The sequence below is a fragment of the Lepidochelys kempii genome, chromosome 1 (genome assembly GCF_965140285.1).
Source record: "Lepidochelys kempii isolate rLepKem1 chromosome 1, rLepKem1.hap1, whole genome shotgun sequence".
Classification (NCBI taxonomy): Eukaryota; Metazoa; Chordata; order Testudines; family Cheloniidae; genus Lepidochelys; species Lepidochelys kempii.
The window spans coordinates 112,167,404-112,193,063 of record NC_136380.1 but is presented as its reverse complement, the minus strand read 5'-3'; the positions used below and the strand labels follow the sequence as shown (position 1 = coordinate 112,193,063).

The 25,660-nt window shown below is 42.7% G+C and overlaps 1 protein-coding gene across 2 annotated transcripts in view; it reads right to left on the bottom strand.

Annotated features, from left to right (window-relative positions):
* The window catches only part of TFDP1 (transcription factor Dp-1), a 101,087-nt gene that overhangs the window by 61,978 nt on the left and 13,449 nt on the right, over positions 1 to 25,660 (bottom strand). For both annotated transcript variants that reach the window (XM_073350551.2, XM_073350543.2), the window contains exon 2: positions 12,475 to 12,541. In XM_073350551.2, the coding sequence (XP_073206652.1) occupies positions 12,475 to 12,541 (67 nt within the window). The remainder of the gene's footprint in view (positions 1 to 12,474; positions 12,542 to 25,660) is intronic.

Genomic DNA, 25,660 nt, shown 5'->3' with positions numbered 1-25,660 from the left:
AACTGCAGGTTCAAATCAAGTCTCTGGAGTACATCCACAGCTGAAATGGGTCATCAGTCTTTTGTTCAATGCTTCAGTGTAGCAAAGTCCCTCCAGAGGTAAGAAGCAGGATTGAAGACCAGATGGAGGAGCTGCAGCAGCTTTTTATATTCTCTTGCCATGTGGTCTTTCTTTCTTTCTTTGTTCCAAAGACAAGCTGTCCATCACATGGCATGGGAAAACCTCAGAGTTCTGTCCATAGGCAGGACCCTGCATACCTTGCTGAGTCACAAGGCATGTCTGCCTTCTCTCAATGGGTCACTTGTATAGATGATGGTCCTTAATGGGGCATCAAGCAGGCTAGGTAGAGCTGACACCAACTTGTCTGGGGTGTCACCCAGAAGCATAGCATAAGTTTGAAATACAGACAGTATAGAGCCAACACTTAGATGTTTAAATACAAAAATGATACATGCAAACAGATAGCATAATCATAACCAGCAAACCATAACCTTGTCTTAGACACCTTATTTGACCCCCTTTATACAAGATTTGGTGCCACCACATGACCTTGGTTGCAACAGTGTTCTATACGGTCCCAGTTCAACTCAATAACGTCACATAACATTCTCCTCTTTACAGGCATTACTGCCTCGTAAGGGCTGAGGTACATTTTCACCACATTAGTAAGACGCTTAAACTTCTACTATGTGATTTATCAATTCTGTTATAGCTAGGGACTTTAGGGCTTGGCTACACTTGCGAGTTACAGCACAATAAACAAGCCCCGGGTGCACTAGCTCACTACCCGTCCACACTGGCAAGGCATATAGAGTGCTCTGACTCCGCGGCTACAGAGCTGCTGGTACTCCACCTCGGCGAGTGGAATAATGTTTGCTGCGCCATCACTGGAGGACTGCAGCGCCAGTGTGAACGAGGTGTTGCTTTACTGCGCTCTGATCAGCCTCCGGAAAAATTCCATAATCCCCTTAAGTCAAGTGGCCACTCTTGTCATTGTTTGGAATCGGCTGTAGGACTGCGGAAATGCCCTTTGAAAGCTCCGTTTCTGACAGCCGGCTGCTTATCTTCTCCGAGACAAAGCAACAATTAGCGTGGAATGCCATGTGTGAGAGAGAGAGGAACTTACAAGACAGCATGCTGACATGCTCTCAGCCCCCTCAAAACCCACTCTCTCTCCTCCCACATACACACAACACACTCCCTGTCACACTCAACACCACCCCACCACATTTGAAAAATACATTAAAGCCACTTGCATGCTGGGATAGTTGCCCATAATGCACCGCTCCCAATGCCGCTGCAAGTGCCGCAAATGTGGCCATGCCAGTGCGCTTGAAGCTGTCAGTGTGGACAGACTGCAGCGCTTTCCCTACTGCGCTCTTGGAAGGCTGGTTTAACTCGAAGTGCTCTACATCTGCAAGATTAGCCATGCCCTTAGTCTCAATAGTTGTCAAACACATATCATTCATGAATGCTAAAGAAATAAAAGACCAAAAAAAGTACTTAAAAGCTTCTGGATATGAGCAGAATATCTTGTTTTGATTAAATGAAGGTTTCAACCTTCTGTTACTGCATCATGTTTTTCCTCTCCTCTCCATGAAATTGTTGTAACAGAAGAAGTATTTAGGGGAAAAAATTGAAGTACTTTCTCCCCTCTTCTTCCAGAGAATGTGTATATTCACTAGGGTGGGAGCTGAATGGAGTTTACAGTTAAATAATTCCATACATTAAAAATTGCAACTTCATTTAGTAATTGTCCTTTTCTATTCATAGTCCACTCACTAAAATTTAATAAAATTAAGCAAAACCATATTTTGTGGCTCACAAATAGGATTTACATACAAGGAAGACCCTGGTTATAGTGTTAATAGAAATATAGTTTTTATTCCATTTAAAATACATTTTAAGGACCTTCTTGTTCATAAAATATTTTCTAGTTGTATACCAATACTGCCACCTACTGGTATGGCAGCTGCAAGTGCCTATCTCAAATCTTAAGAGCCACATTCACTAGACAGCCTATAGATTAATTCAAGCAATTTTGTTTTACCACAATGAAATAGAATGATTAGTTCTCTTCCTTTTCACCCATCTGAAACAACTGATTCTATGATCATCCCAAATCCTAAAAAGAGGGGTTGGGGGGGAGAGAGGATTATAATTAAACAGCATCTCACCAAGTATTTAACTATGCCTCCGGAATTTAACAATTTTTTTCTGAATGTACTAATGAAGACAAAAATGAAGCAGCTTTCTTCAAAGTTAACACCTCCAAAACAGTAAAGCTGTGTGAAACTATTTGCTAATTCTCTTCTGCCGGGATGGCTCCTCTTACACCAGTCCAACAGGTTGGATATGCTAGTGAAAATACTGAACTTTCTCAATCACTTTCTAGTAGACTCTCTCCCTTTCCCCTGGCATAGTGAAGCATTGCCAAAGCTGAAAACTGGACTCTATTATTTTAACCCTCCCCACTATGTTAAGATTGAGAAGTAGAGAGATAAGAAACTTCAAGGTTACACACTGTGACAAAGTTCCTCCTCTACCTTGGTGGGTCTTGCGCTTATTGGTGGATTTGCTCGTCTTGGAGCTTCACAGCAGCCCTCAGCTTGGCTGTTTTTCTGAACCCACAGTCCAGGTCGACTCCTCCTGTGTCTGACCAGGAGTTGGGAGGTTTGGGGGAACCCGGGCTCACCCCCTACTCGGGGTTCCAGCCCAGGGCCCTGTGGAATGCAGCTGTTTAGAGTGCCTCCTGGAACAGCTGTGCAACAGCAACTCCTCCCTGGGCTACTTCCCCATGGCCTCCTCCCAACGCCTTCTTTATCCTCACCATAAGATCTTCCTCCCGGTGTCTGATCATGCTTGTACTCCTCAGTCCTCCAACAGTCCGCGTTCTCACTCTCAGCTCCTAGCGCCTCTTGCTCCCAGCTCCTTACACGCGCACCACAAACTGAAGTGAGCTCCTTTTTAAACCCAGGTGCCCAGCCTGCCTTAATTGGTTCTAGCAGTTTCTTGATTGGCTGCAGGTGTTCAAATCAGCCCGTCTGTCTTAATTGTCTCCAGAAGGTTCCTGATTGTTCTGGAACCTTCCCTGTTACCTCACCCAGGGAAAAGGGACCTACTTAACCTGGGGCTAATATATCTGCCTTCTATTACTCTCCTGTAGCCATCTGGCCCGACCCTGTCACAACACACATACACAAAAGAAGGCATGCTGTAGTTATTCCCAAGCCAAGCATTATAAATCCAGGAAATTCAGAGTTAAGTTTACACTTAGAAGAAGTCCAAACAAGTTAAAAACACAACTAAGCCACCCAAACATGTTTAGCTCTGCCCTGTAGTGATACACAATGTAGTCGAACAATTATGAGTAAGGCAATTTAGTGTTTGTGGTCCAAGATAAAACCCTGGTTTTATCTGTCTTTTATAAAAATAAATTTAGTTTGCCCCCCCCCCTCATCACATTACTACAGAGCAGAGTTACGGCACATTTCTTACCTTAACATGTTTGACTTTCTTTTAAATGCAAACTTAAATCTCATAATGTTTGGTTTTACAGTATTCCTCTTTTATTCTTAAATTATTGACACATATTCTCAACCTTAATTCCATTTTAACTGTTTGAGTATCTGGGAATTTTTTTTTTAAAATTACTATTTCATACATGAACACTAAGCAAGAAACCCAATTAATTAAACCATGCAATATTCCTGACCGATTGTATCAACTTTATTTTTTTTAAGGGCAGATTCACCATGCAGTACAAAGCTGTAAGAGCATACCAGCCAATTAATCCGAGTTTACAGAGGCTTTGCATTGCCAGCACAACACAAAGCAGGTGAAAACCTACTGATGAAGCTACCCTTTTATTTGCAATTGATTATTTGTTTAGGCAGCTGTATTAGTGAGCCCTGTGGTAGGTGATGGGGGAACACGGAAAGCCTATTCCCCGAGTCCCAATGGCTCTATGCTGCAAGGGCTCTCCTGCACTCTTGCCCAAGTTACCCTGGTAGCACTGTCTCAATGCACAGTGAAACCAAGGCCTAAGTGTCATGGGAAATCTTTCTGCTACCAATGCTTAAGATATTCTGTGACTGCATGCTCTTTAGAGAGCAGTTACAGCTGGGCTAAGTAAGCTATCAGTGAGAACTTTTGACACATTTCCAATCTCCTTCCTACAAATTAACAAAACTGTTGCATTCAAGTTAGCTCTAAATGGTGAATGGCTGCGTTACTTCTAATGTCAAAATGGCCCAACTTGTTGACCAAAGACCACCTCTAGGCTGCAAAACCACAATAATTGGATAAAACAATAATTAATTAAAAAAGGACTTACTTACTAGTAACTGTTGTTCTTCAAGAGCTGTGTCTATGCAGCCACATTAAAAGGATATGGTGCCTCTGCCTATGAGCTGTGGAATCATGTAGAAGAGTAGTGTCCAATGCAGGGGAAAGGGAGCTCAAGAACATTCTTGCACTAAGATGTCACCATCAGATCATTCTGTAAGAAAGCATGCTCTCCCATCTCAGTTTCTTTTCCCTAGCCTATATAGTGTCTGGAAATAGAAAACTCCAAGGCAGAGGTGAAGACGGGGGGTAGGGATGTAAGAGTTTAACCGGTAAGCTTGATGCTTATTGGTTTCTGTTAATGGTTAAACGCCACCCGGCAGCCGGGGACCCCGCTGGACATGGGGCTGGCCGCCAGGGAACCCAGGCGCCCCAGGATGCCGGGTGACAGCAGAGCCCCAAGCGCTCTATGAAAATGGGAGACCACCTCCAATTAAACCATCGCCAACAAGCAGCAGTAGCTATGTCCAAGAGGGCTAAGAGTTGGGGAGAAGGTAGGGAATAGACAAATGCCATTCATTTAGTTAAAAAATCCTGAAACCATGGGGAATGCGACTTTGACATTATTAAATGAAAAGTAAAGAAGGAAATGGCCTAAATGAAATTACTATAACGGTGACTGCAGAACTGGTTGAAAGACCATACTCAGAGTAGCTATTAATTGTTCACCGTCAAACTGGGAAGGCGTATCTAAGGGGTCAGTCCTAGATCCAGTATCATTCAATATTTTCATTAGTGGCTTGGATAATGGAGTGGAGAGTATGTTTATAAAATTGGCAAAGGACACCAAGCTGGGAGGGGTTGCTAGCACTTTGGAGGATAAGGTTAGAATTCAAAACAGCCATGACAAATTAGAGTATTGATCTGAAATCACCAACATGAAATTAAATAAAGACAAGTGTAAAGTACTTTACGTAGGAAAGAAAAATTAAAATGCACAACTACAAAATTGGGAATAGCTGGCTAGGTGATAGTACCACAGAAAATTATATGGAAGTGTAGCGGGGTGGTAACCCCACTCCTGCCGGAAGGGGATAAAGCAGCCCCAGAGAGGGCTGCAGCGAGGAAAGCTGGGCTAATTGGGAAAGCAGCCACAGCTGTAGCCAGTGCAATCAGGGCCCAGCTGACCCTTATAAGAGGGCGGTGGGCCAGAAGGACTCAAGAGTCTCTCTCTAGATTCTTGAGAGAGAAGGACCTGGCTGCCAGGGAGCTGAGAAGGGTACCTAGGATAGAGCAGTGCTGGGGAAGGGCAGAAGGAGCTAGGGAACTCCAGCCTTGCAAAACCCCAGGCTGCAGGCCTAGTTAAAGGCCTATGAAAAGGTACTTGGGCTGCAAAGGGGCAGCCCAGAGATAGGCAGAGGCAGCTGATCCAACCCCCCCTTGCCGATGATGAGCGGTTCATAGACTGCAGTCTGCCCCAGGGAGTGGGGGCTAGACGATGACTGGCAGTAGCCACTGAGGCAAGGAAGGGATAGGGGGTTGGGGATTCTCCTGGGAGGGGAGACCCAGACTGAGGGGATACTGCCAGGGGGCAGAACCCTAATCTAGAAGGGCACTGGGGTCCAGGAGGGACACGGGCCAGCGGCAGGTGAGACACCGGCCTGCAAAGGGCAGTCCTGGCTGGAAGAGCTAATTCCCAGGATGACTGACAGGAGGCGCCGCACTGGTGAGTCGTCGCCCCGTGACAGGGAGTTACAGTGGATTGCAAATTGAATACAAACTAACAATATGATGCAGTTGCAAAAAAGGCTAATATTCTGAGACATTAACAGGACTGTCATATGTAAAATAAGGCAGGTGACTGTCCCAATCCACTAAGCAATGGTGGGGCCTCACCTGGAGTAGTATGTCCAATTCTGGGTGCCATACTTTAAGATATGGACAAACTGGAGAGAGTCCAGAGGAGAGCAACAAAAATGAAAAGGTTTAGAAAACTGAACATACACAGAAAGGTTAAAAACTGGACATGTTTCTTGAGAAAAGAAGACTGAGAGGAGACCTGATAGTCTTCAAACATGTTAAGGGCTGTTATAAAGACTGGTCGATTGTTCATGTTCACTGAAGGTAGGGCAAGAAGTAATGGGCTTAATCTGCAGCAAGGAAGCTTTAGGTTAGAGATTAGGGAAAACATTCTAATTATAAAGGTAAGTGAGATCTGGAATAGGGAAGCTATGAAGTATCCATCACTGGAGGGTTTTTTTAAGCACAGGTTACATAAACTCTTGTCAGCCATGGTCTAATGACTCCACTGACAGTGCTGGGTATACAGAGCACACGTGCATACTCAAAGAAAATGGCACCTGGGGTAGGGTTGGCACCAGGCAAATTCTTCACGCTGGCATCTCTGGTGCCAAGAGGGGTATCAATGCTAACGTTAACACCAGCGTCATGCTGAGTTTGGTGGCATCTAAGAGATTTGTCGTGGACTTCTCTATGTAGGACCACACAAGTAACTGAAGAGGGCTCTGCACGTCTTTCCATGCCAATGGGATTCTTTGGCAAAGGAATGCAACTGAGCTCTCTGCAGCAGGCTGGCAGAACATGCACAGCTGGTGTTATGGGAGAATTAAACTTGACATTACAGCAGGCAGCCATTTTGTGTCTCCAGCCACTACTAGCATAAAACCAAACACCACATAGCCAGGAATCATCATTAGGGCTCTGGGAGGCAAGGCCAAATAGCTGCATGATTGCAGTTTTGCTAATCAGACTGGGAGGATGGAACAAAGTTAATGAACCATGAGAGTGGAAGGACTGTTTGGACAGCTGAACTTGGTTTTAAGTGCCCCAACATACAAGTTTTATTGTTATTACTAGAAATGCTTTGATAAGAAGTTATTTGCTGGAACTAGGAGAATTGGTGTCCTACTAGGAGTTATGTGCTTTGTTTAAGTTAACAATAAAAAGTTAAGCAAAAGACTTTAGAGCAGTCTGAAGGAGTTTTTCTTAGGGCAAGGAGCCAACACCTAAACCCCCTATCAACTGTACGAAAGGAGGGCCCCTGGAAGCCTAGCTGGTGATCACTTGAAACCATCACCTATAATGTTCAGGATACTCTGAACCTATTGCTATAGCATTTATGTGTGTGCGCTTGAGACCTAATAAATTAGCTTTAGGTAAAAGAACTCTGGTTTGTATCTAAGACAAAAGAGCTGTGTCCCCATTGATTTATTCCTGACAGTGTCTGGAGAGAAACAATTAAGTTACCAGTGCTCTGGGTTCAGAAAACCCAGAGTAACACTGGTACTGAAGGGATTCAGTGTTCCTCCAGGATGTTCCTGACTGAAGTTGGTGGCAAACACCAATATACAGAGTCAAGCAGCTGAGACACAGACAACAGCTTCTAAGGGAAAAGTGGGTTATCACATTCCAGTGTGCAATATAGACCAGTGAGGGGCTGTGTCACTGCTTGCCCCGCAACCTTGGGTACCTCACTATGCTTCGCTGTTGTAGCTCCCCACCTGGGCTACTCAAATGGTCCACCAGCATGAAAGTCACACCCTGAGTGTCTGTGTATAGCTGTAGTCCTGGTCCAGTAGCTCTGACCCCAGCAGCCTGTCAGCAAGACTTCAGTCACACCCTGGCTTCCACCAGCTTTGGTTACTATTAGCAGCATGACCAACACACTCCCAGTTCCAAATTTTCCCAAAACATGTGTTCTGCACTGTCCAGCCCTTTTCTGGGAAGAGTCCCTAAAGGAAACATGCCAGCGGCAGAAAAGGAAAATAATGCTGCCTCCTCCTCAAACTCTGTGAGTTTGAATACTTTTTCATTTTCCTCAGATCAGGATCGCACAGATCTGGAAAACTGCTCTTTTGGTCACGGAGTTAACTAATGGCACAAATGAGTCTTCAGTGCAGATATAGGCCTTGGTGCCAGTGCAGACTGCCCAGGTGAAGTCTGCAGCTCCAGAAAGTACTGGATAGGAAGCCTGGCCACTGTAGGCATTGGTCTTGGGGAGCTGGACCTCAGGCTCGACAATGAGGGAAGACAACAAATCAGGAGCAGCTTGATGCGTCTCAGGTGTCTTTACAGAAGACCTTGGCAAAGACCCAGAACTCAAAACCTCCCACAGGAGTACCAGGATAGTCCAACTGGAAGCGTACCAAAGTCAAATGAACATGCACCCTGAGATGCCCCTCATTCCTCAGTCAAGGAATAAAAGCATGGCAAAATTGTGCACTGAGATACTATGTGCAATTCTCCCAGGGACAGAAGACACCAAACATGTCTTTGTCTCAGAGAAGATAGCTGAGTGGGTTGCATCTCTTTTGAACCCTCTATGGGGTTCAGGACCTGCCATGATTTTGGGGATAACTCGAGGCCAATTGTCCCAAGTAACCTAACACTAACAGCAAACTAACAGCTTGTTTTCTCTGAATAGTTCCTAACTAGCCTCATGAACAGGAAAGGTATTTCCATGAGCTCTCTGTGGCTGCGAAGAAGGAACTGAGGTGTGTGCGTGGGTGCACTCCCATATACAGATGGAGCTGATGACATCATCCTAGCACAAGAGTGCTCCTGCACCTTGCACTCAGCAGACACTGCTTTTCTACACAGCTGCACAGTATAACACCAGAGGCACCATATCTCATGAGTGAGAATGCACAGAGGCGTTCAAAGAATAAGCCACTTTATGGAGCCAAAGTACTGAAACCACATGAATATTGCTTGTTGTAACGTGATGAATCTGAATCTGCTACTGAACACAGATACCAAACATATAGATCTTATTTTTTGACAACTGTGTCTCTGAAGATCCAAATCTTCAAATCTGTCAGCCCTAAGGAGAACTTTTTAGACAAACAGCAATATTGCCTTCCACTGCTGCAAGCTCCATCAAGCATTTTCTAGGCTTTGCAATGCACCAAACTAGAGATTTTTTTATGTCTCAAGGAGAGGCTCAGAGTCTTCAACTGCCATGGTGATTACAATTGTATTTCCAAGATAGACATTCATAAATTATCCTTAAGAATGTTTATAACTTGAGCTACATCACTCCCTCATACAGTTTTTTGCAATATGATTCAAACTGGTGACAGGCAAAATATAATTTTTAGTCATTTTTGCTATGCTTTGGCCTGACTACTAACTCAGTTTATACTGAAGATATTCCAAAACAGCTCACTGCTGCATCAAAGGCAACACTAACTGAAGGGGTCTTTTGGGACTTAAATAAGATCTGAAAAGATCTTTCAAAATACATTTCAGCTGTTTAGATAATCTCTTGCGATCCTGAATATCAAGGTTCAAATTTATGATTGATGCAGTTCACAGCATGAATAGTTTCTTGTTTAAAGTTGGCCTTCATGACACTTAAACAGTTCATGTTCACTGCTACACAATCTGAATTCAGAGCAACTGTTCTGACTTGAGTTATTCAATCTTGTTACCTGCAATTCCCAAAGCAGTTTTCTGTGCAATATGATCAGCTGTAGCAGAATTTGATGTGTACCAATTCTTGTTCAGCTACAGAATTGTCACTGGATCAGCCATTAAAATTCTAATGATAGTTTGATGTATTCCAGTCATTTTTCAATTTTTTTTTTTAAAGTCAGCTGTAACAAAATATTAGAGAGCCCCAAATCAAATCAAACTGTTTCACAGCAGACAATCAAATTGTAGCCAATTTTACCCACTCAGCTTTGGTTGGCAACTGAAACTATCACTTGTGTTCTGGCAAAGACAACAACTGCCTTTGATCTAACTGTGGTCTACAGTTTAGAAGGTTCTATTGCTCTGCTCTATCTTCTCTCTTCCTTACCATTAAGTCCTCTCAACCCCCTGAACCCTTCCAGCTACTCTCCCTATCTGACAGGCAGATTTATGTTACTGCACCTTAGAACTGAGGAAAATGGACACTTTCATGAGGAGGTAGCACTCCTACTTGTCCTGGACTTCTGAACAACAGGACTTTTCCCAGCCTGGGTAGTGTCCACAGCTTATACAACACAGAGCCCATGCCCAAAGTCTCCCTGTTATAGGTTCATGTTTTCTCAAAGACATCCTTCAAGAACTTCATGGTAGCTATAATCAATTTTCCATGCTAAAATTTATCAGAACTGAAATACAAATTTGAGGGATCAGGAGGTAAAGCCTTCAACAGCAGACTCTAGGTATACCTTTTTGCCACCACATTCCTCATGGAACCAGAATGGAGAAAAATCTGATCACACACTCAAAAGTAGCAACTCATAATAAACATAGACAAGTATAGAAATATTGCAGCCCAATAGTCATCTCACTGTTTCAATCCAACATTGAGGGCTGATTCCTGCTCACTGAAATCAATGCGAGTCTTTCCATCAATTTTAGTGGGAGCTGGATGGGGCTCTTAAAAAATGATACGCAATTTATAGATTCGTCAGTCAATGAAAACACTCTTCTTTGCTACATCATATACAGTTTGATTTGAAATGTCCGTTTTAAAAAAAATACCTACCAAACCATAAGGTACAGATATTGTCAAAAAAGCAGCCATGTAAAACTGACACCTCCTTTGTCAACAGATCTTAAGAGGTACCTGGATATTTTAGTGACAAAAATATTTACTACTTTAAACTCCTGTTAACACTGTAGAGTGTATATAACTATGATCAAGTTTGCTGGATTCCATTCTAGCTCCTCTATAAAAAGAGCTATTAAACAAGTTCCAGTAACAGGGAAAGTTTTGCCTTCAATTACACCTGTAACCCCATTGAAAGTACTGCACAGGATAACTGAGGCCACAATTTGGACTGCCGAATCTTGTTGGTGGTGACGCACAAGCCAAAAAGAACAAAGCTTGATTTTTAGACAGCAGGCAGAGTCTGCAGAGCTAGCACAAACTTTATTTAAAACCACTTAGAGAAAATCTTATATGGAATTACACTTAAGGCACTGAAATGAAGCCCTACTTATTTTCCAGTCACTTTTCGGTTGCCCTTGAAACTCAAAATAAACTTCTCCTTATTCTACTCTTTAAAAATGATTCACAAATATCAAGAAAATATACAAAGTGTGGGCGTTATGTGCTAAGTGAACTGAAAAGGGAATGAAGCATTCACTTCAATTATGGGGGTGAAGGGTCATGGCAGAAGGAAGTCTCACCTACCTAGATACAGACTGCTAACTCTTTTTGCTTCATGTCAACAGCTCTGAGTACACTATGCTGGAAATATCACATCTACCATGAAAAGCCACTAGGACCAGCTCGGCATGATAGGAGTATATAAGGATATTTTAAAAGATAAAAAAAATCAAAAATCAAAGACAAGCCCTTGTTTTGTTTTCAAAAGGAAAAAACTATGAACCCATATATTACAATTAATGCTCAACACCTACACTCACCAGTCTGGCTTTATACTCCTGCTGACAAGTAGAGTACAAACTGAAGGGTTACAGATAGAATCTCTCTCAGAGAATCAGGGGGAAATAAGGGAATCAAATTTCCTGATAAGTTATAAGCTGTGTGCTTCTCTTGCCTTTGCTAGTTGAAGCATTCAGCACATAATATTGCAACAGTTTTGGAGTTTAGTATCCGAGATCATGTGTCACATAGAAATAGAATTCTATAGCCTATGAGAGTACAAAAAATGTTTAGATCACTGAAGTAGTGAAGACTTAGACAAATGCAGCTATTATCTAACTGAATTACCTAGTTAAGAAGATTTATATTAAGAACACTATCCCAGGCCTTGGCTGTAACTTGGACAAATTCCCTGGGTAGATATTGACAGCCAACCACTACTGTAGCCATGCTGATTAGCAAGCACTTAGCCGAGACAGGCAAAGACAATTTAAACGGCAATTTGCATGAACGCATTTTTTCCAACTGATAAAATACACTGGTGCAAATCATGGCTTACAGCACCTTTGCCTGTCTAAGCTAGGTGGCTGCACCTGTGCAGCTACACGAATGACTGGCCACCTATGGAATGCCAGCTGAACCACCAATGAACTTCACACAATTGTAGCCATAGTAAATCTGCAGAATTGATTCACTAGAGTATAAAAATGAGCTATAAGAAAAGCTTTATAAAAAACTGTGCTAAGGAAGCAGTTGTCAAGGGCTTCTATTGCCCATAATACACAAGTATATACAAGGCCAAAACGTGGAAGTATCTTTCTGATAAAGTATTTTCTTACCTTTTCCAGGACTAAGGTTTTGGTCTATAAAAACCTTAAGTTCTCCATTGGCTTCAATTAGTCCAGCCTAGTAAAGAAAATAAAATTTTTACAATATCTATAGAAAACTACTTTCTTTACTATTAATTTTGAAAGATCTAACGTAATTTGTTAAGACTTCCCCAACCCAGGTTTCCAAATTAAAACTGCAACTCAATAACAATAGTATCTCCACCCCATAATGGCCAGTATGGTAAAGTATGTACTAAATAAAGCTTTGTGGAAAACGTCTGTTCTTTAAAATACTTAAATACCATACTAACAACTATACCGGTGACATATTCCACAGGAAAAAAAAAGCACTAAGACCATCCCACAAGAAAAAGCAGGGAGACAGAAAAACAGATTTCTGCTTCATTATCCAGAATATACTTATAAAATTGACAGCCAGTAAAATTATAGTAAGTCTTGAGTAAAGAATAAATGTCATAAGTATACATATATGTGCTTCCTCTTAATGATCAATAAACCTCAACTTCCTGAACTTAACTGCTAAACAGGTTAGTAGCCAGGCCCCATATCGCAACAGTTTGTAGAAAAGGACAAAAACAACTAGGAGTCTGGTGGTACCTTAAAGACTAACAGATTTATTTGGGCATAAGCTTTCATGAGTTTAACCCCCCCCCCCACTTCTTCAGATGCATGGAGTGAAAATTACAGATACAGGTACAAATATATATTGGCATATGAAGAGAAGGAGTTGCCTTACAAGTGGAGAACCAATGCAGAAGGCCAATTCAGTCACGGAGGATGTGGTCCACTCCCAATAATTGATGAGCAGGTGTCAATACCAAGAGACGGAAAATTGCTTTTGTAGTGAGCCAGCCACTCCCAGTTCCTATTCAAGCCCAAATTGATGGTGTTAAGTTTGCAAATGAAGTTCGCAAATTGTAGCGCAGCAGTTTCTCTCTGAAGTCTGTTTTTGAAGTTTTTTTGTTAAAGGATGGCTACTTTTAAATCTGTTATTGGGTGTCCAGGGAGATTTAATTGTTCTCCTACTGACTTTTGTATGTTACCATTCCTGATGTCTGATGTGTGTCCATTTACCCTCTATGTACAGGGAAGACTTATCCAGTCCCCCCCCCCCAGTCTTCTTTTCTCAAGACTACAGGTTTTTTAAACCTTTCTTCATAAGTCAAATTTTCTAAACCTTTAATCATTTTTTTTGTTCTCCTCTTGACTCTTTCTGATTTGTCCACATCTTTCCTAAACTGTGGTGCCCAAAATTGGATACAGAACCAGCTGGGATCTACTAGTGCTGAGTAGAGAAGGGACAATTACCTCCTGTGTCTAACATACAATGCTCCTGTTAATATACCCGAGAATACTACTAAACCTTTTTTGCAGGTGCTTCACACTGACAACTCAGTTTGTGGTCCTCTACAACTTAAAGAACCTTTTCATCACTACTAACCCTAAATAGTTATTCCCTATTTTTGTAGTTGTGAATTTGGCACATGTAACAACCACTTTCCAGCAGCTGCTCTGAAAAAAAGTGGGAGGAACCAAGCTAACTCTCCCACAAGACATGTGATGGATCTCAGTAGTGGAAGGTTTTGAGCACTATCTCAAGAACTGACCTAATCTGATGACAATCTGTGAACAAAATTGTGAAAAAATAGATGGCACTGTCACAGCCAAAGTTCTCAACGTTGGGCTAAGAGAAATGTTGAACACATGCCGAGTCCCCTGAAGCCTATTTCTGTAGCCTTGAACAAAATGCAGGGAAATAGCGGTTTTATTGCTGACGCTGTTGAAAATGGAAGGAACTGAGTGAAATCTTAAAGAGAGAAATATGCCATTGCAGAGTTTAAATTACAAGCATTAAAAAACCACATGGGACAAGAACTATCTCCAGCTCATTTTCTTGCAAATATTCTCAATACTCGGTACCAGAGTAAACCTTAACTGCTGAAAAAGAGGAGCTGGCTATGACATGGACATCTAGCAGTCATCCCTCCATAATGCCAACTATAATAAACTTCAGAGTTAAGGGTGCACCATTCAAGAAATATGTTTGCTGATGAAATTTTAAAGAAAGTCACACCAGTGAACTGGTGGAAGTCATTTAAGCACTTCGATTCAGAGACTGTTGAAGTGATAATCTCCCTTCTAACAGCAGTAGATTCTTCCGCCGGTGTTGAAAGAATATTTTCTTCCTTTGGACTAATTCATTCCAAACTGAGAAATCGTGTGGGACCTGAAAAAGTAGGAAAGCTTGTTTTTCTTTTCCAGATTATGAACTAACAGGAAAATGAAGGTGAAGATGACTGAGTTAGCTGCAGAAGCCAATATTTTAAGTTTGTCATGTTGACCTGGCTGACAGTCGATTTGTTGGGGTTTTTTTTTTTTTAAATATTTCATTTAACTATTTTAGTTAAAAACAATTTTAACAAAAACAAACCTGATTTTAAAAACCTTGAATGTTTAACTAAATTCAAAAATTCACATGCTTGTTTTGTTAAAATATTATGTTTGCTGTTGAAGAAAAAAATCCAGAATACTTAATGTTGTTGTTTAAATAATACAATTTAAATGTCTGTCTGGTGATGTTCTCCTCTTAATACAGCATGGCAAGCAATTCCTCCAAATATTAATGATAAACCTGTTGAATTGGAGATAGTTCACCTCCAAATGACTTCATAAATATCTGCTTCAATTACCTTTGGTAAATGAAATAACCAATCATTCATTATCTGATATAGCTGTAAAACTAATCTGAAAAGTTTTCTAAATAAATCACTTAAAAATGTCTCGTGTGTACCTTCTCAAAATGAAACCAACATCTATCTCTGAGTTGTGAAGAATATGTATTAAGGTTATAACAACCAACAAGAACACAATTTTATGTAGAAATCCTTGATTAAATTGAGTCTTCCTGACGTGATTTAAATCATGATTTAAATCAAATCCACCCTGGCCAGCAACACTCCAATGGAGCCTCAAATGTAAATTAAAACTACCCTCACCCTCACCCACCCCCACCCCCGGCGGAATCCCGAGGGACTGAAGCAGTAAAAAACAACAGCACATTTTCCGGCATAAGTTCTCTTTTCCAAACATAGATGCTCCAGCTGGTGTAGGAAGGCTGCAATTAAAACTCCCATATACCATAAGGAGTTAGTCAAGCTCAACAGATTGCTGTCAATCAGATCTCCTTTGCACATGTGCAGTTTCCTGATTAGTTTCATTTATTTTATTCAAGATAACTCAAATCAAGCAACTTTTCAGATAGCTTTTTATAGCTGTGCTGAGTGAAGCTTGACTTCTAGAAGATCACAAAAATGAGTTAATTTTTCTGTAAGTAAAAACCTAGGACAGATGGGCAAACTTTTTGGTCTGGAGGCCACATCAGGGTTCCGAAACTGTATGGAGGGCTGGGTAGGGAAGGCTGAGCCTCCCCAAACAACCTGGCTCTCATCCCCATCCAACTTCCTGCCCCCTGATTGCCCCAGCCAAACCTCCCCGTTCCTTGTCCGCTGACAGCCCCCTCCCGGGACCCCCACCCCTAACCGCCCCCCCAGGACCTCATCCCCTATTGAAGTCCCCCCCCCCTTGTCTCCTGACTGCTCCGACCCCTATCCACACCCCAACCCTGACAGGCTCCCCAGGACTCCCACACCTATCCAACTGCCCCCTGATTGTCCCCCAAGACCCTCTTCCCCTTATCCAAACCCCCCCACGCCCCACCCCCTTACCATGCCACTGAGAGCGCCAGGACTGGCAGCTGTGCCCCCCGGCCAGAGCCAGCCATGCCACCACACAGTCTAGAGCAGGGCTGGACAAACTACAGCCCGTGGGCCAGATCCGGCCTGCAGGATTGCCCCCCGTGGCGCTGCAGGCCCCTTGCCACTCTCAGAAGCGGCCAGCACCCTGGAGCCCTGGGGGGTGGGGGAGCATGCAGAGTGTGTTGCCCTTGCCACCAGGCACTGTCCCCTGCAGCTCCCATTGTCTGAGAATGGGGAACTGTGGCCAATGGGAGCTTCGGAGGAGGTACCTGGAGACGTAGCAAGGGCAGCGTGCACGGCCATGCAGGGACATGGTGCCAGCTGCTTCCCAGAGCAGTGTGGGACCAGGGCACACATTCCCTGGCCCAGGTGTGCGCTGCTGCCACTCTGGAGCCTGAACCCCTCCCCCACAACTCCCTGCTTGCACCTCGCACCCCTCCTGCACCCCAACTCCCTGCCTGAGCCCCCACCGCACCCCCAACCCCCCTGCCACACCCCAACTCCCTGCCCTGAGCCCCCCTGCCACACCCATCCTGCACCCCAGGCTGTAGTTTGCCCACTTCTGACCTAGGACTATGATACCTCCTAGAACTTTGGTCTTTTAGACTATTCTTGAAGCAATACTTAGCTGTACTTATAGTTCAGATCTGCAAAAAGGTAAGCTTATTGCTTTAATTACATCTTGCTCCTTATCCCCTCCTTTTGAGCCACATTTACATAGGCGCTGACTCTGTGGGTGCTCCAGAGTTAGAGCGCCCCTGGGGAAAAAATAGTGGGTGCTCAGCACTCACCAGCAGCCCCGGCGATCAGCTCCTCTCCCTTTGCCCCAGCACCTCCTGCCCTGCCAATGATCAGCTGTTCAGCGGCATGCAGGAGGTGCTGGAGGGGAAGGAGAGGAGTGGGGGCAGGAAGAGGCAGAGGAAGGGCAGGGTGTACTCAGGGGCAGAAAGAGGTGCGGCAAGGGCCTTGGGCATAGCAGGGAATCGAGCACCCCTGAGGAAACCAGAAACTCGGTGCCTCTGCATACTTGTCTTATCTAATTGCTCAGAAAGAGGCTGGGCAAGGGCAAAAAGAATTGGGGCGAGGGCCTAGGGTGAAGCACAGGGCGAGCACCCCTGAGGAAACCAGAAAGTCAGTGCCTCTGCACACCTGTATTATCTAACTGCTCTGAAACTTAGTTTTGTTTCCACTTAAATCACTCTGCTCAGCAACAGCGAAGATTATACTATGTGGGCTATGGACAAGTTAAATCACTGCCTTGTCTCTTTCTTTCACCAAAGAAAAACTTTTAAGAGTCCATAGCTAAAATGCAGTGCAAATCATATTTATCAGAGTTCAACAATTTCTCAGGAGCCTAAAAATATCTTCACAAGATGCACATGGGCCAGTGGCCAATAACAGATCTCTCTGGTGGACAAGTTGCTAATACCAATGGTTTTCTTCTCTTGTAGGGAGCAGCCAAATGAGCATAGAATCTCCTGCATTCACCCAAGACTACATATAGAACTCAATCTCCTGCAAGTGACTTAAGCACTTGGTCTGCTAGTCTAAAGAGCAGGAGTGACAAGAGTTTCATTAACTCATTATACTGGGCTGCTTCTCCCATATTTCACTCCTTTACCACTATTACACTGTAGCTCACGAAAGCTTATGCTCAAATAAATTTGTTAGTCTCTAAAGGTGCCACAAGTACTCCTGTTCTTTTTGCGAATACAGACTAACACGGCTGCTACTCTGAAACCTGTCACTACTACACTGTTATTCCTGGGGGATCAGGTGCCAAAAAATTAAAAATTATGTCACAATATTTTCAAATTCTGCAAAATTCTGCATATTTTAGGTGTCAAAATAACACCAGTTTTAACTATTTGTAGTCATTTATTTCAAAATACCTGTCAGCAAGTATTCAGGTAATGTTTTTTGACAAATAGATTCCTTACTAGACATTGTGACAAAGTTCCTCCTCTACCTTGGTGGGTCTTGCGCTTATTGGCGGATTTGCTCGCCTTGGAGCTTCACGGCAGCCCTCAGCTTAGCTGTTTTTTCTGAACCCACAGTCCAGGTCGACTCCTCCTGTGTCTGACCAGGAGCTGGGAGGTTTGGGGGAACCCGGGCTCGCCCTCTACTCGGGGTTCCAGCCCAGGGCCCTGTGGAATGCAGCTGTTTAGAGTGCCTCCTTGAACAGCTGTGCAACAGCAACTCCTCCCTGGGCTACTTCCCCATGGCCTCCTCCCAACGCCTTCTTTATCTTCACCATAGGACCTTCCTCCCAGTGTCTGATCATGCTTGTACTCCTCAGTCCCCCAACAGTCCACGTTCTCACTCTCAGCTCCTAGCACCTCTTGCTCCCAGCTCCTTACACGCGCACCACAAACTGAAGTGTGCTCCTTTTTAAACCCAGGTGCCCTGATTAGCCTGCCTTAATTGATTCTAGCAGCTTCTTGATTGGCTGAAGGTGTTCGAATCAGCCTGTCTGTCTTAATTGTCTCCAGAAGGTTCCTGATTGTTCTGGTACCTTCCCTGTTAAGGGACCTACTTAACCTGGGGCTAATATATCTGCCTTCTATTACTCTCCTGTAGCCATCTGGCCCGACCCTGTCACAACATATTACTCAGAGTTCTGTATTAATAATTAATTTAAACTACAATACAGAACTGCTTTTCCTACACCCCTCAGAAGCAGTGCAAAGGCTTGGGGGAGTCAGGGGTAACGGAGAAGCTCAGGGAGAGAGAAGTAAATTGCCACGCCTCCCAGTGCTATCTATTTAACACGCGAGACTCGTTAACATGCAGTACAGGAACTTGCTATGTAGCGCTACAGATTTGCTCACTTACTCACTGACATAGAAATCGACAGGAAGTGCAGAGCAGAAACGTGTTGTATGTCTTTACCGATATTGGTAAAGATGTATCATGCACACTTAGTCATTGTCACGCTAGAGAGATATAATATATATAGTAGTTATATAGTAATTTATATACTACTTTAGAAAATTTTAACTGTAGACCTAATATAATGGCAGAAGGCAAGCGTCAGCGTTCCTACACTGTAGAAGAAAAGCTAGCTGCAATAGATCGAGTAAACAGCAGAGAAACCCAGGCCAAAGTTTCAAAAGATACCGGAATTGTCGAATCTACTCTCCGAGGATGGCTAAAAAACTAATCTAATCTAATTAGAATTAGAATTAGAATTAGGCTAATCTAAACTGAATGGCTTTGTACAAAATATCAATTCTGTCACGGGCCTTAAGCGAAAACATGTGCGCTATTCAGCGAAACCCATGACAGACAAAGCCATGCGCACATGGTTTGCTCAGGAAAGGCTGAAAGGAATGCCATTAAGTGGCCCAATTCTTCAAGCCCAAGCGACAAAATTTGGAAATTTAACGGGGGATGAATCATTCCAAGCCAGCAAGGGCTTATAAATTATTTTTAAAAGCATCATGCCATAGCGCAGGTATCTATTTCTGGAGAAAGCCGATCAGCCAATTAATTGGCCACAAACGTGTTTCCCGCCGAGTTAAAATCTATTTTACAAAATGAAGACTACCATGAAGAACAACTTTATAATTGTGATGAAACAGCTTTATTTGCAAAACTGCTATCTGATAAGACTTTAGCCTTTAATTACGACACAAAGAAAACAGCTGGATTTAAAAAGATAAAAGATCATGTGACTTCTTTTTTGTAGTAATAAGACAGGCAGCCAAAAGCTTGCCCCTCCCCTCTTCTCATTGGCCACTTTCATAACCCTCGCTGCTTTAATCACCTCAATAGAGCCAAACTACCAGTAATATACATGAAGAGCAAAAATGCTTGGATGACAAGACATTTTCAACAACTGGTTCCACAACAGCTTTGTTCCAGCTGTTCATAAGCATCTGTGGTCGAAGAAACTCAAAGCCAAAGCACTTTTGCTACTTGACAATTGTTCAGCCCATCTTCCAGCCGAATCACTGGTATCGAGCGATGGAAAAATGTGAGTGCTATACCTACCATTCAATACAACATCAAAAATTCAACCTTTAGATCAGGGCATTATTTAGAATTTTTAAAACAATTATCGACAGGAGCTGATTTCGGTGATCGTGTCATGCACGTCTTCAGGCACTTCCGAATTCCTGAAACAGTTAAACAGGAAGGAAATGTATTTAGTTAAAAAAGCTTCAGACGGAGTAAAACAAAAGTCCATTGAGAACTGCTGGATGAAGGCTCTCAGTAAAGCCTTTTCTGTCAAAGACGGCTCAGACCACTGTTCCCTTTAAGCTGTGCGCCTGTGCACACACACACAGATTCTAAACCCCACGCACACATTTGTCTCACATCCCGATCGCACATCGGTCGGGATGCCCGCTTTTCCCAGGCAATGGGAGCCACAGAGCTTGTGCTTGTGGCGGGCAAAGCACATGGAGAGTTGAGAACCCCCCCACCGCGCCCTGACCCTAGGAGCCAGAGACCTCCCAGCAGGGCTGGTGAGTGCAGCCAGGGAAGGGAGCAGGGTATGGTGGAGTGAGTGTCTGGAGGGCACTGGGCAGTGAGGGCGGTTTGTGTGTTTTAGGGTGCTAGACAGTGGGGGAGGTGTGTGTGTGTGTGTGTGTGTGTGTGTCAGGGCACTGGGAAGAGGGAGTCTGTTGTGGAGCATTGTTTAATTGTGGGGGAAGGGCACTGGGAGGGAGGGAGGAGAAATCTGTATTGGGAAAACTAGCGAGTGGGGGGGTTCTGTGAGGTGCTCGGCAGCTGTGGTGGGGCTGTGGGCAGGGGGGCACTGGGCAGGGGTGGTGGTTTGCACAGCACTGTGCATTTGTGTCAAATGTGGGGGGTTTTGGGGGAGGCTCTGGGCATAGTGGGTTCAGGGGGTGCAGGCCAGGGGAGCTTTCCCCTCCGCCCCGCTCACCCATTGTGTCCTGATATTTCACTCTTGCGATCTGGTCACCTTATTTATGGGCGACTTTTGACACTGTTCGCCCACCATCTATCAACACAGCCAGATTCTACTAGCTGGCAAGTGGGGAGGAAAAGGGAAAGGAGGGCAATGAAACGTACCCCTCCCCGCCAGTATTTTGAACGTGGAACATTGATCACGTCGGAACGGTCGGGAGGAGGAGACCCACACATCTCCATGTAGTCTGTTCATTTGGCTATGTACAAACTCAAGCACATGCGAATAAGTCAAAATGCCTCGTGGTAGTTGCTAAGGAACTGCAAAGAGTTCCCAGAAATGAACAAAGGTAAGCGTTTTTTTTCGTGATTGAAATTTTTCAAAGGCATTGGATTTCATACATTTACTTGTGATGTTTTACCATTTTCCCGTCGTTTTTTTGCCACAGAGAGATGGACGTGATCGGAGCTACGCACAAATGTCCGGTATCCTGATCTCCCGTTTGCCCTTTTGTCGAGTCACGCTGTTAAGTGCATTGAAATAGTAGCCATATAATAAAAAGTATTAATTTTATATGAACCAATCTGGTAAAAAAATCAATCCCAAAATGTCACTGTCTAGAGGTCTAAGCGTAAAAGAACAGCGACTTAATTTAAATCTGGATGGCTGGATGAGACTATAGAGACAGTTACACCGAAGTCACATAGTGTAATGCCTATTAAACTTCATGAAATATTCACATGAGGACGACAATGGAGTGGTTTGTTTATATTGTTGAGATGCCAGAGCTCCGGGAAAATTTTCAACAGCAAGAATGTGGAACGATGTTGGATTTCTTAAAGCACCATCTGTCAAATAAGTCTCATATAGATGGTGTAACAAGACTTAGAAACAAAAACCCTTCCTTACGGAATGGAATGGTTTCCATGATTCTTGAAAGTCCAGCTGAAAAGCAGAGGAGGCAAATTAATCTTGAACGCAAGCTCTCAAACCCAGAAGAAATCAAGGTACTTATTGACAATGTGTTGTTGGCTATTAAAATGAACAGCTCAGTGCTTTCTGTTCAGGATATTAATGACAATATGGAAAAGAATGTGCACAGACCAGCGAGCTGGAGAAGTAAAAATTATGCTTTTGAATTTCTTGAAATCATCAACTGCATTGTCCAAAATGACCTCATGTGTGAAACAGCATCGGCAATGTTTCATACTCTAGCTGTTGATGAAAGCACTGATATATCCATTCACAGATATTTGATACTCTACTTTAAATATAGATCCATAAATTCTGCAGATTATAAAAAACTTTGTTTGGTGGACTATTAAGATTGCAAGAATGTGATGCTGTTTCAATAGTGTCTGCAATCAAAGAGTTTTCTAAAAAACACCAACTTGATCTAATGAAAATGGTGATGTTCACATCTGATGGTACCTCTGTGATGTGGCGGTTCAGCTGAAACAGGATATTCCACACTTAGTCCAGCAACATTACGTTGCACACCAGGAAGACTTGGGGATTTCCGATGCATGGAAAGAGGTCAATCTGATAAGAGACAATCGAAACCTTAATGAGAACTGTCTACATGGCGTTCTGTCGGTCATCCAAGAGAAAATACAAATTTCAGAAAATAGTGGATGCTTCTGAATGCGAGTCAGTGGCTTTCAGGCCACTCAATGAAGTGCGCTGGTTATCTAGGCACATTGCACTTCAAGCAATTATTCGCAACTATAATCTTCTTCTGGAATATTTTGCGCAAGATAAAGATACTGATCCAGTTTCTAAATACTGCCACAAAAAGCTGAATACCGAATAACATTGGAAGTTTTGAATGATGCTTTGTCAGAGCTGGCTTCACTATCCACACTGCTCCAGAAACAGGGCCTTACACCTCTTGAAGCATTTCACCTTGCCCGAGGTAAACTGAACAATATCAGAAGACAGTACCTTGGATATTCAGTCTTATGGAGTGACAAAGTTAAGGCTCTCTTAGATATGAGCTCTCAAGAAAATAATGAAAATCAATACCAATTCTATACCAATTTCTATAACAACTTTCATAAACATCTTGTGTGCACAGTTGGCAGACAGGTTTCCAGAGGATGAAGTCCAGGAGTGGTCCGCTTTTGATCGTGAAGCAATAGTTAAGTGTGACTTCAATTTTGGAATTCATCAGGTCAAATCCCTATGTTCAAAATACAAAGACTTTCTTGCTGAAGAGATTGTTATAGTCAGTCAGTACAGTGACTTCAAGTTTGTAGTAGCCGAAAGACTCAAAAGCCAATTGGTTTTAAGTTTCCTGGATATGGTGACATTTGCTCACCAGAACGAGCGGTTTCAGAATCTTGCGAAGTTGATTGATATTGGAGGAACATCCCTAGCATCAAGTGCAGACTGTGAGCACGGCTTTAGCTTAATGAACACTCTAAAAAACAAATTGCAGAATCGTTTACAAGTAGATCATTTGGACATGCTGATGTGCATTAAGAGTTACCAGCTGGATGGAGGACTGATAGATCTGGACAGAGTTTATATTGAACAGGTAAATGAAAAAGATCGTAGGGAAAAACAGTAAGATTAGTTTAGCAGTCTTTGACATTTTGACCAATAAGGAAATTAAAATGCATTTTTAATTACATATTATTCTTGGCTGATAATCATTTATTGATATTTTTAGGAAAATTTTACATTTAAAACAAACTTTTGTTTTTCTTTTTTCTTTTTTTTTCCTCTCTTTTTTTTTTTTTTACTTACGATGTCTGTATCTGAAAACCCATATAAATTGACACAAACTTCAAATTAAAATTTTAAATGTATAAGCATTTTACTCGCTTGGGCGCATTTGCCTCATGGTGCACAAATCTGAACTCTGCTTCAAAAATTTGCACAGAAGAAATTTTTGCTCACACGGCCTGTCAAGAATTAGAGGGAACACTGGCTCAGACTCAAAACTCCAGCAGTGGCACTGATTCAGAACCAGACTTTGAAGGATTTTTGGAAGAAGACGTCCTACACACATGCACGCAGACAAAAGAGGATAAAGGTAAACTTCTCTTTCAAATGATAAAAGATTTTAGTTTGGATACATTGCCAGAAATCATTACCGAGTGGCTGGAGATGGATGAAGATTGCCCGACTTCAGAATTTCTGTCCGAGGAAGAAATACTAACGGGCTGCAAGGCTACGTCAGACCGCGAAAGTGATGGCAAGAATTCTAACAACGCAGGCCTAAATGGCAGTGACGACGAGAATGTTGTTGAAAATGTCAAAATTTCACCCACTTAGTGCTGTAGAAACTGTTGCAAGATCTATGGAGGAGTAAAATGTGGAAAGTATCAAAATCATTCATCTGCGGAAAATGACAGAGTTCAAAAGAAAAAAAAATGCGAGTCAGAAAGAGCAGAAAATAACAGCCCTTTTTTCTAAGTGAATCAGACACTTCTTTCAGCATGGCCCTCTTAAGCCACGGTCCATTAACACGCGGTCATAGCGGCTTGACTCCCGACACCCGCATGTAAATGGGTCTGTACTGTAGATATTTGTTCTTTCAGCAAAATTATTAGAACAGTTTATATAACTGTGCCTGTACTATACAATATTTTAGCATTAAGTGTTGAACACTATTCATTTAAAAGCCATTACCTCACCTACATCCTTAGCAATGTAATCTTTAAATGCCTATAGGTTTATAAAATAATATTCTGAAATAATTATGTGCCGATCAACATGATATCTGGGCACATGACTTCACCCAAACATAATAAATAGGGTGACCATTGTGACATTGCACTCTATGATTTTATAAAAATATACTAATGAGTGTGAATATAATGCAACTGGAATATGCTTCAAGGAAAAGGTCTCTTGTAAGGTATCATTACAAAGCTTATAATCTACTCAGTGTGGTCATCCTATTTGTATCAATGTATCACTCTTGTATCTGAAACTAGAAATATGAAATATAACACTGAGGTCTTATGGTAGTTATGCAGAATATGGGCCATTAATGGTGGTTTGGAATCTTAATAGCTCCCATTAAGCAGGACAATTGACTGTAAATGGCTCTGTTTTACCTGTAAGTCTTCCTGTATACCTGTGGACTGGCAAGTGGGTAATGAAGTCTTACAGTGACATGTGATCATGTCACCTGAATTGGAATCCATCTTTAACCTGGTGCTTTTCCATTGAGAAGGAGGGGTGGGAACCCAGAGGGACAAAGGATTCCTGCCTTATGCAAAAGATATTTAAGTGGGTAGAAGAGAACAAATGGGGCAGCCATCATGAGAAATCCCCTAGCTACCACCTGAGCTGGAACAAGGGCTGTACCAGGGGAAAGGATTGTGCCCAGACTAGGAAGGCGTCCAGTCTGTGAAAGAAACTTATTGAAACATCTGAGGGTGAGATTTTATCTATATTCAGTTTTATTACTGTACTAGGCTTAGACTTGCGTATTTTATTTTATTTTGCTTGGTAATTCACTTTGTTCTGTCTGTTACTACTGGGAACCACTTAAATCCTACTTTCTGTTTTTAATAAAATCACT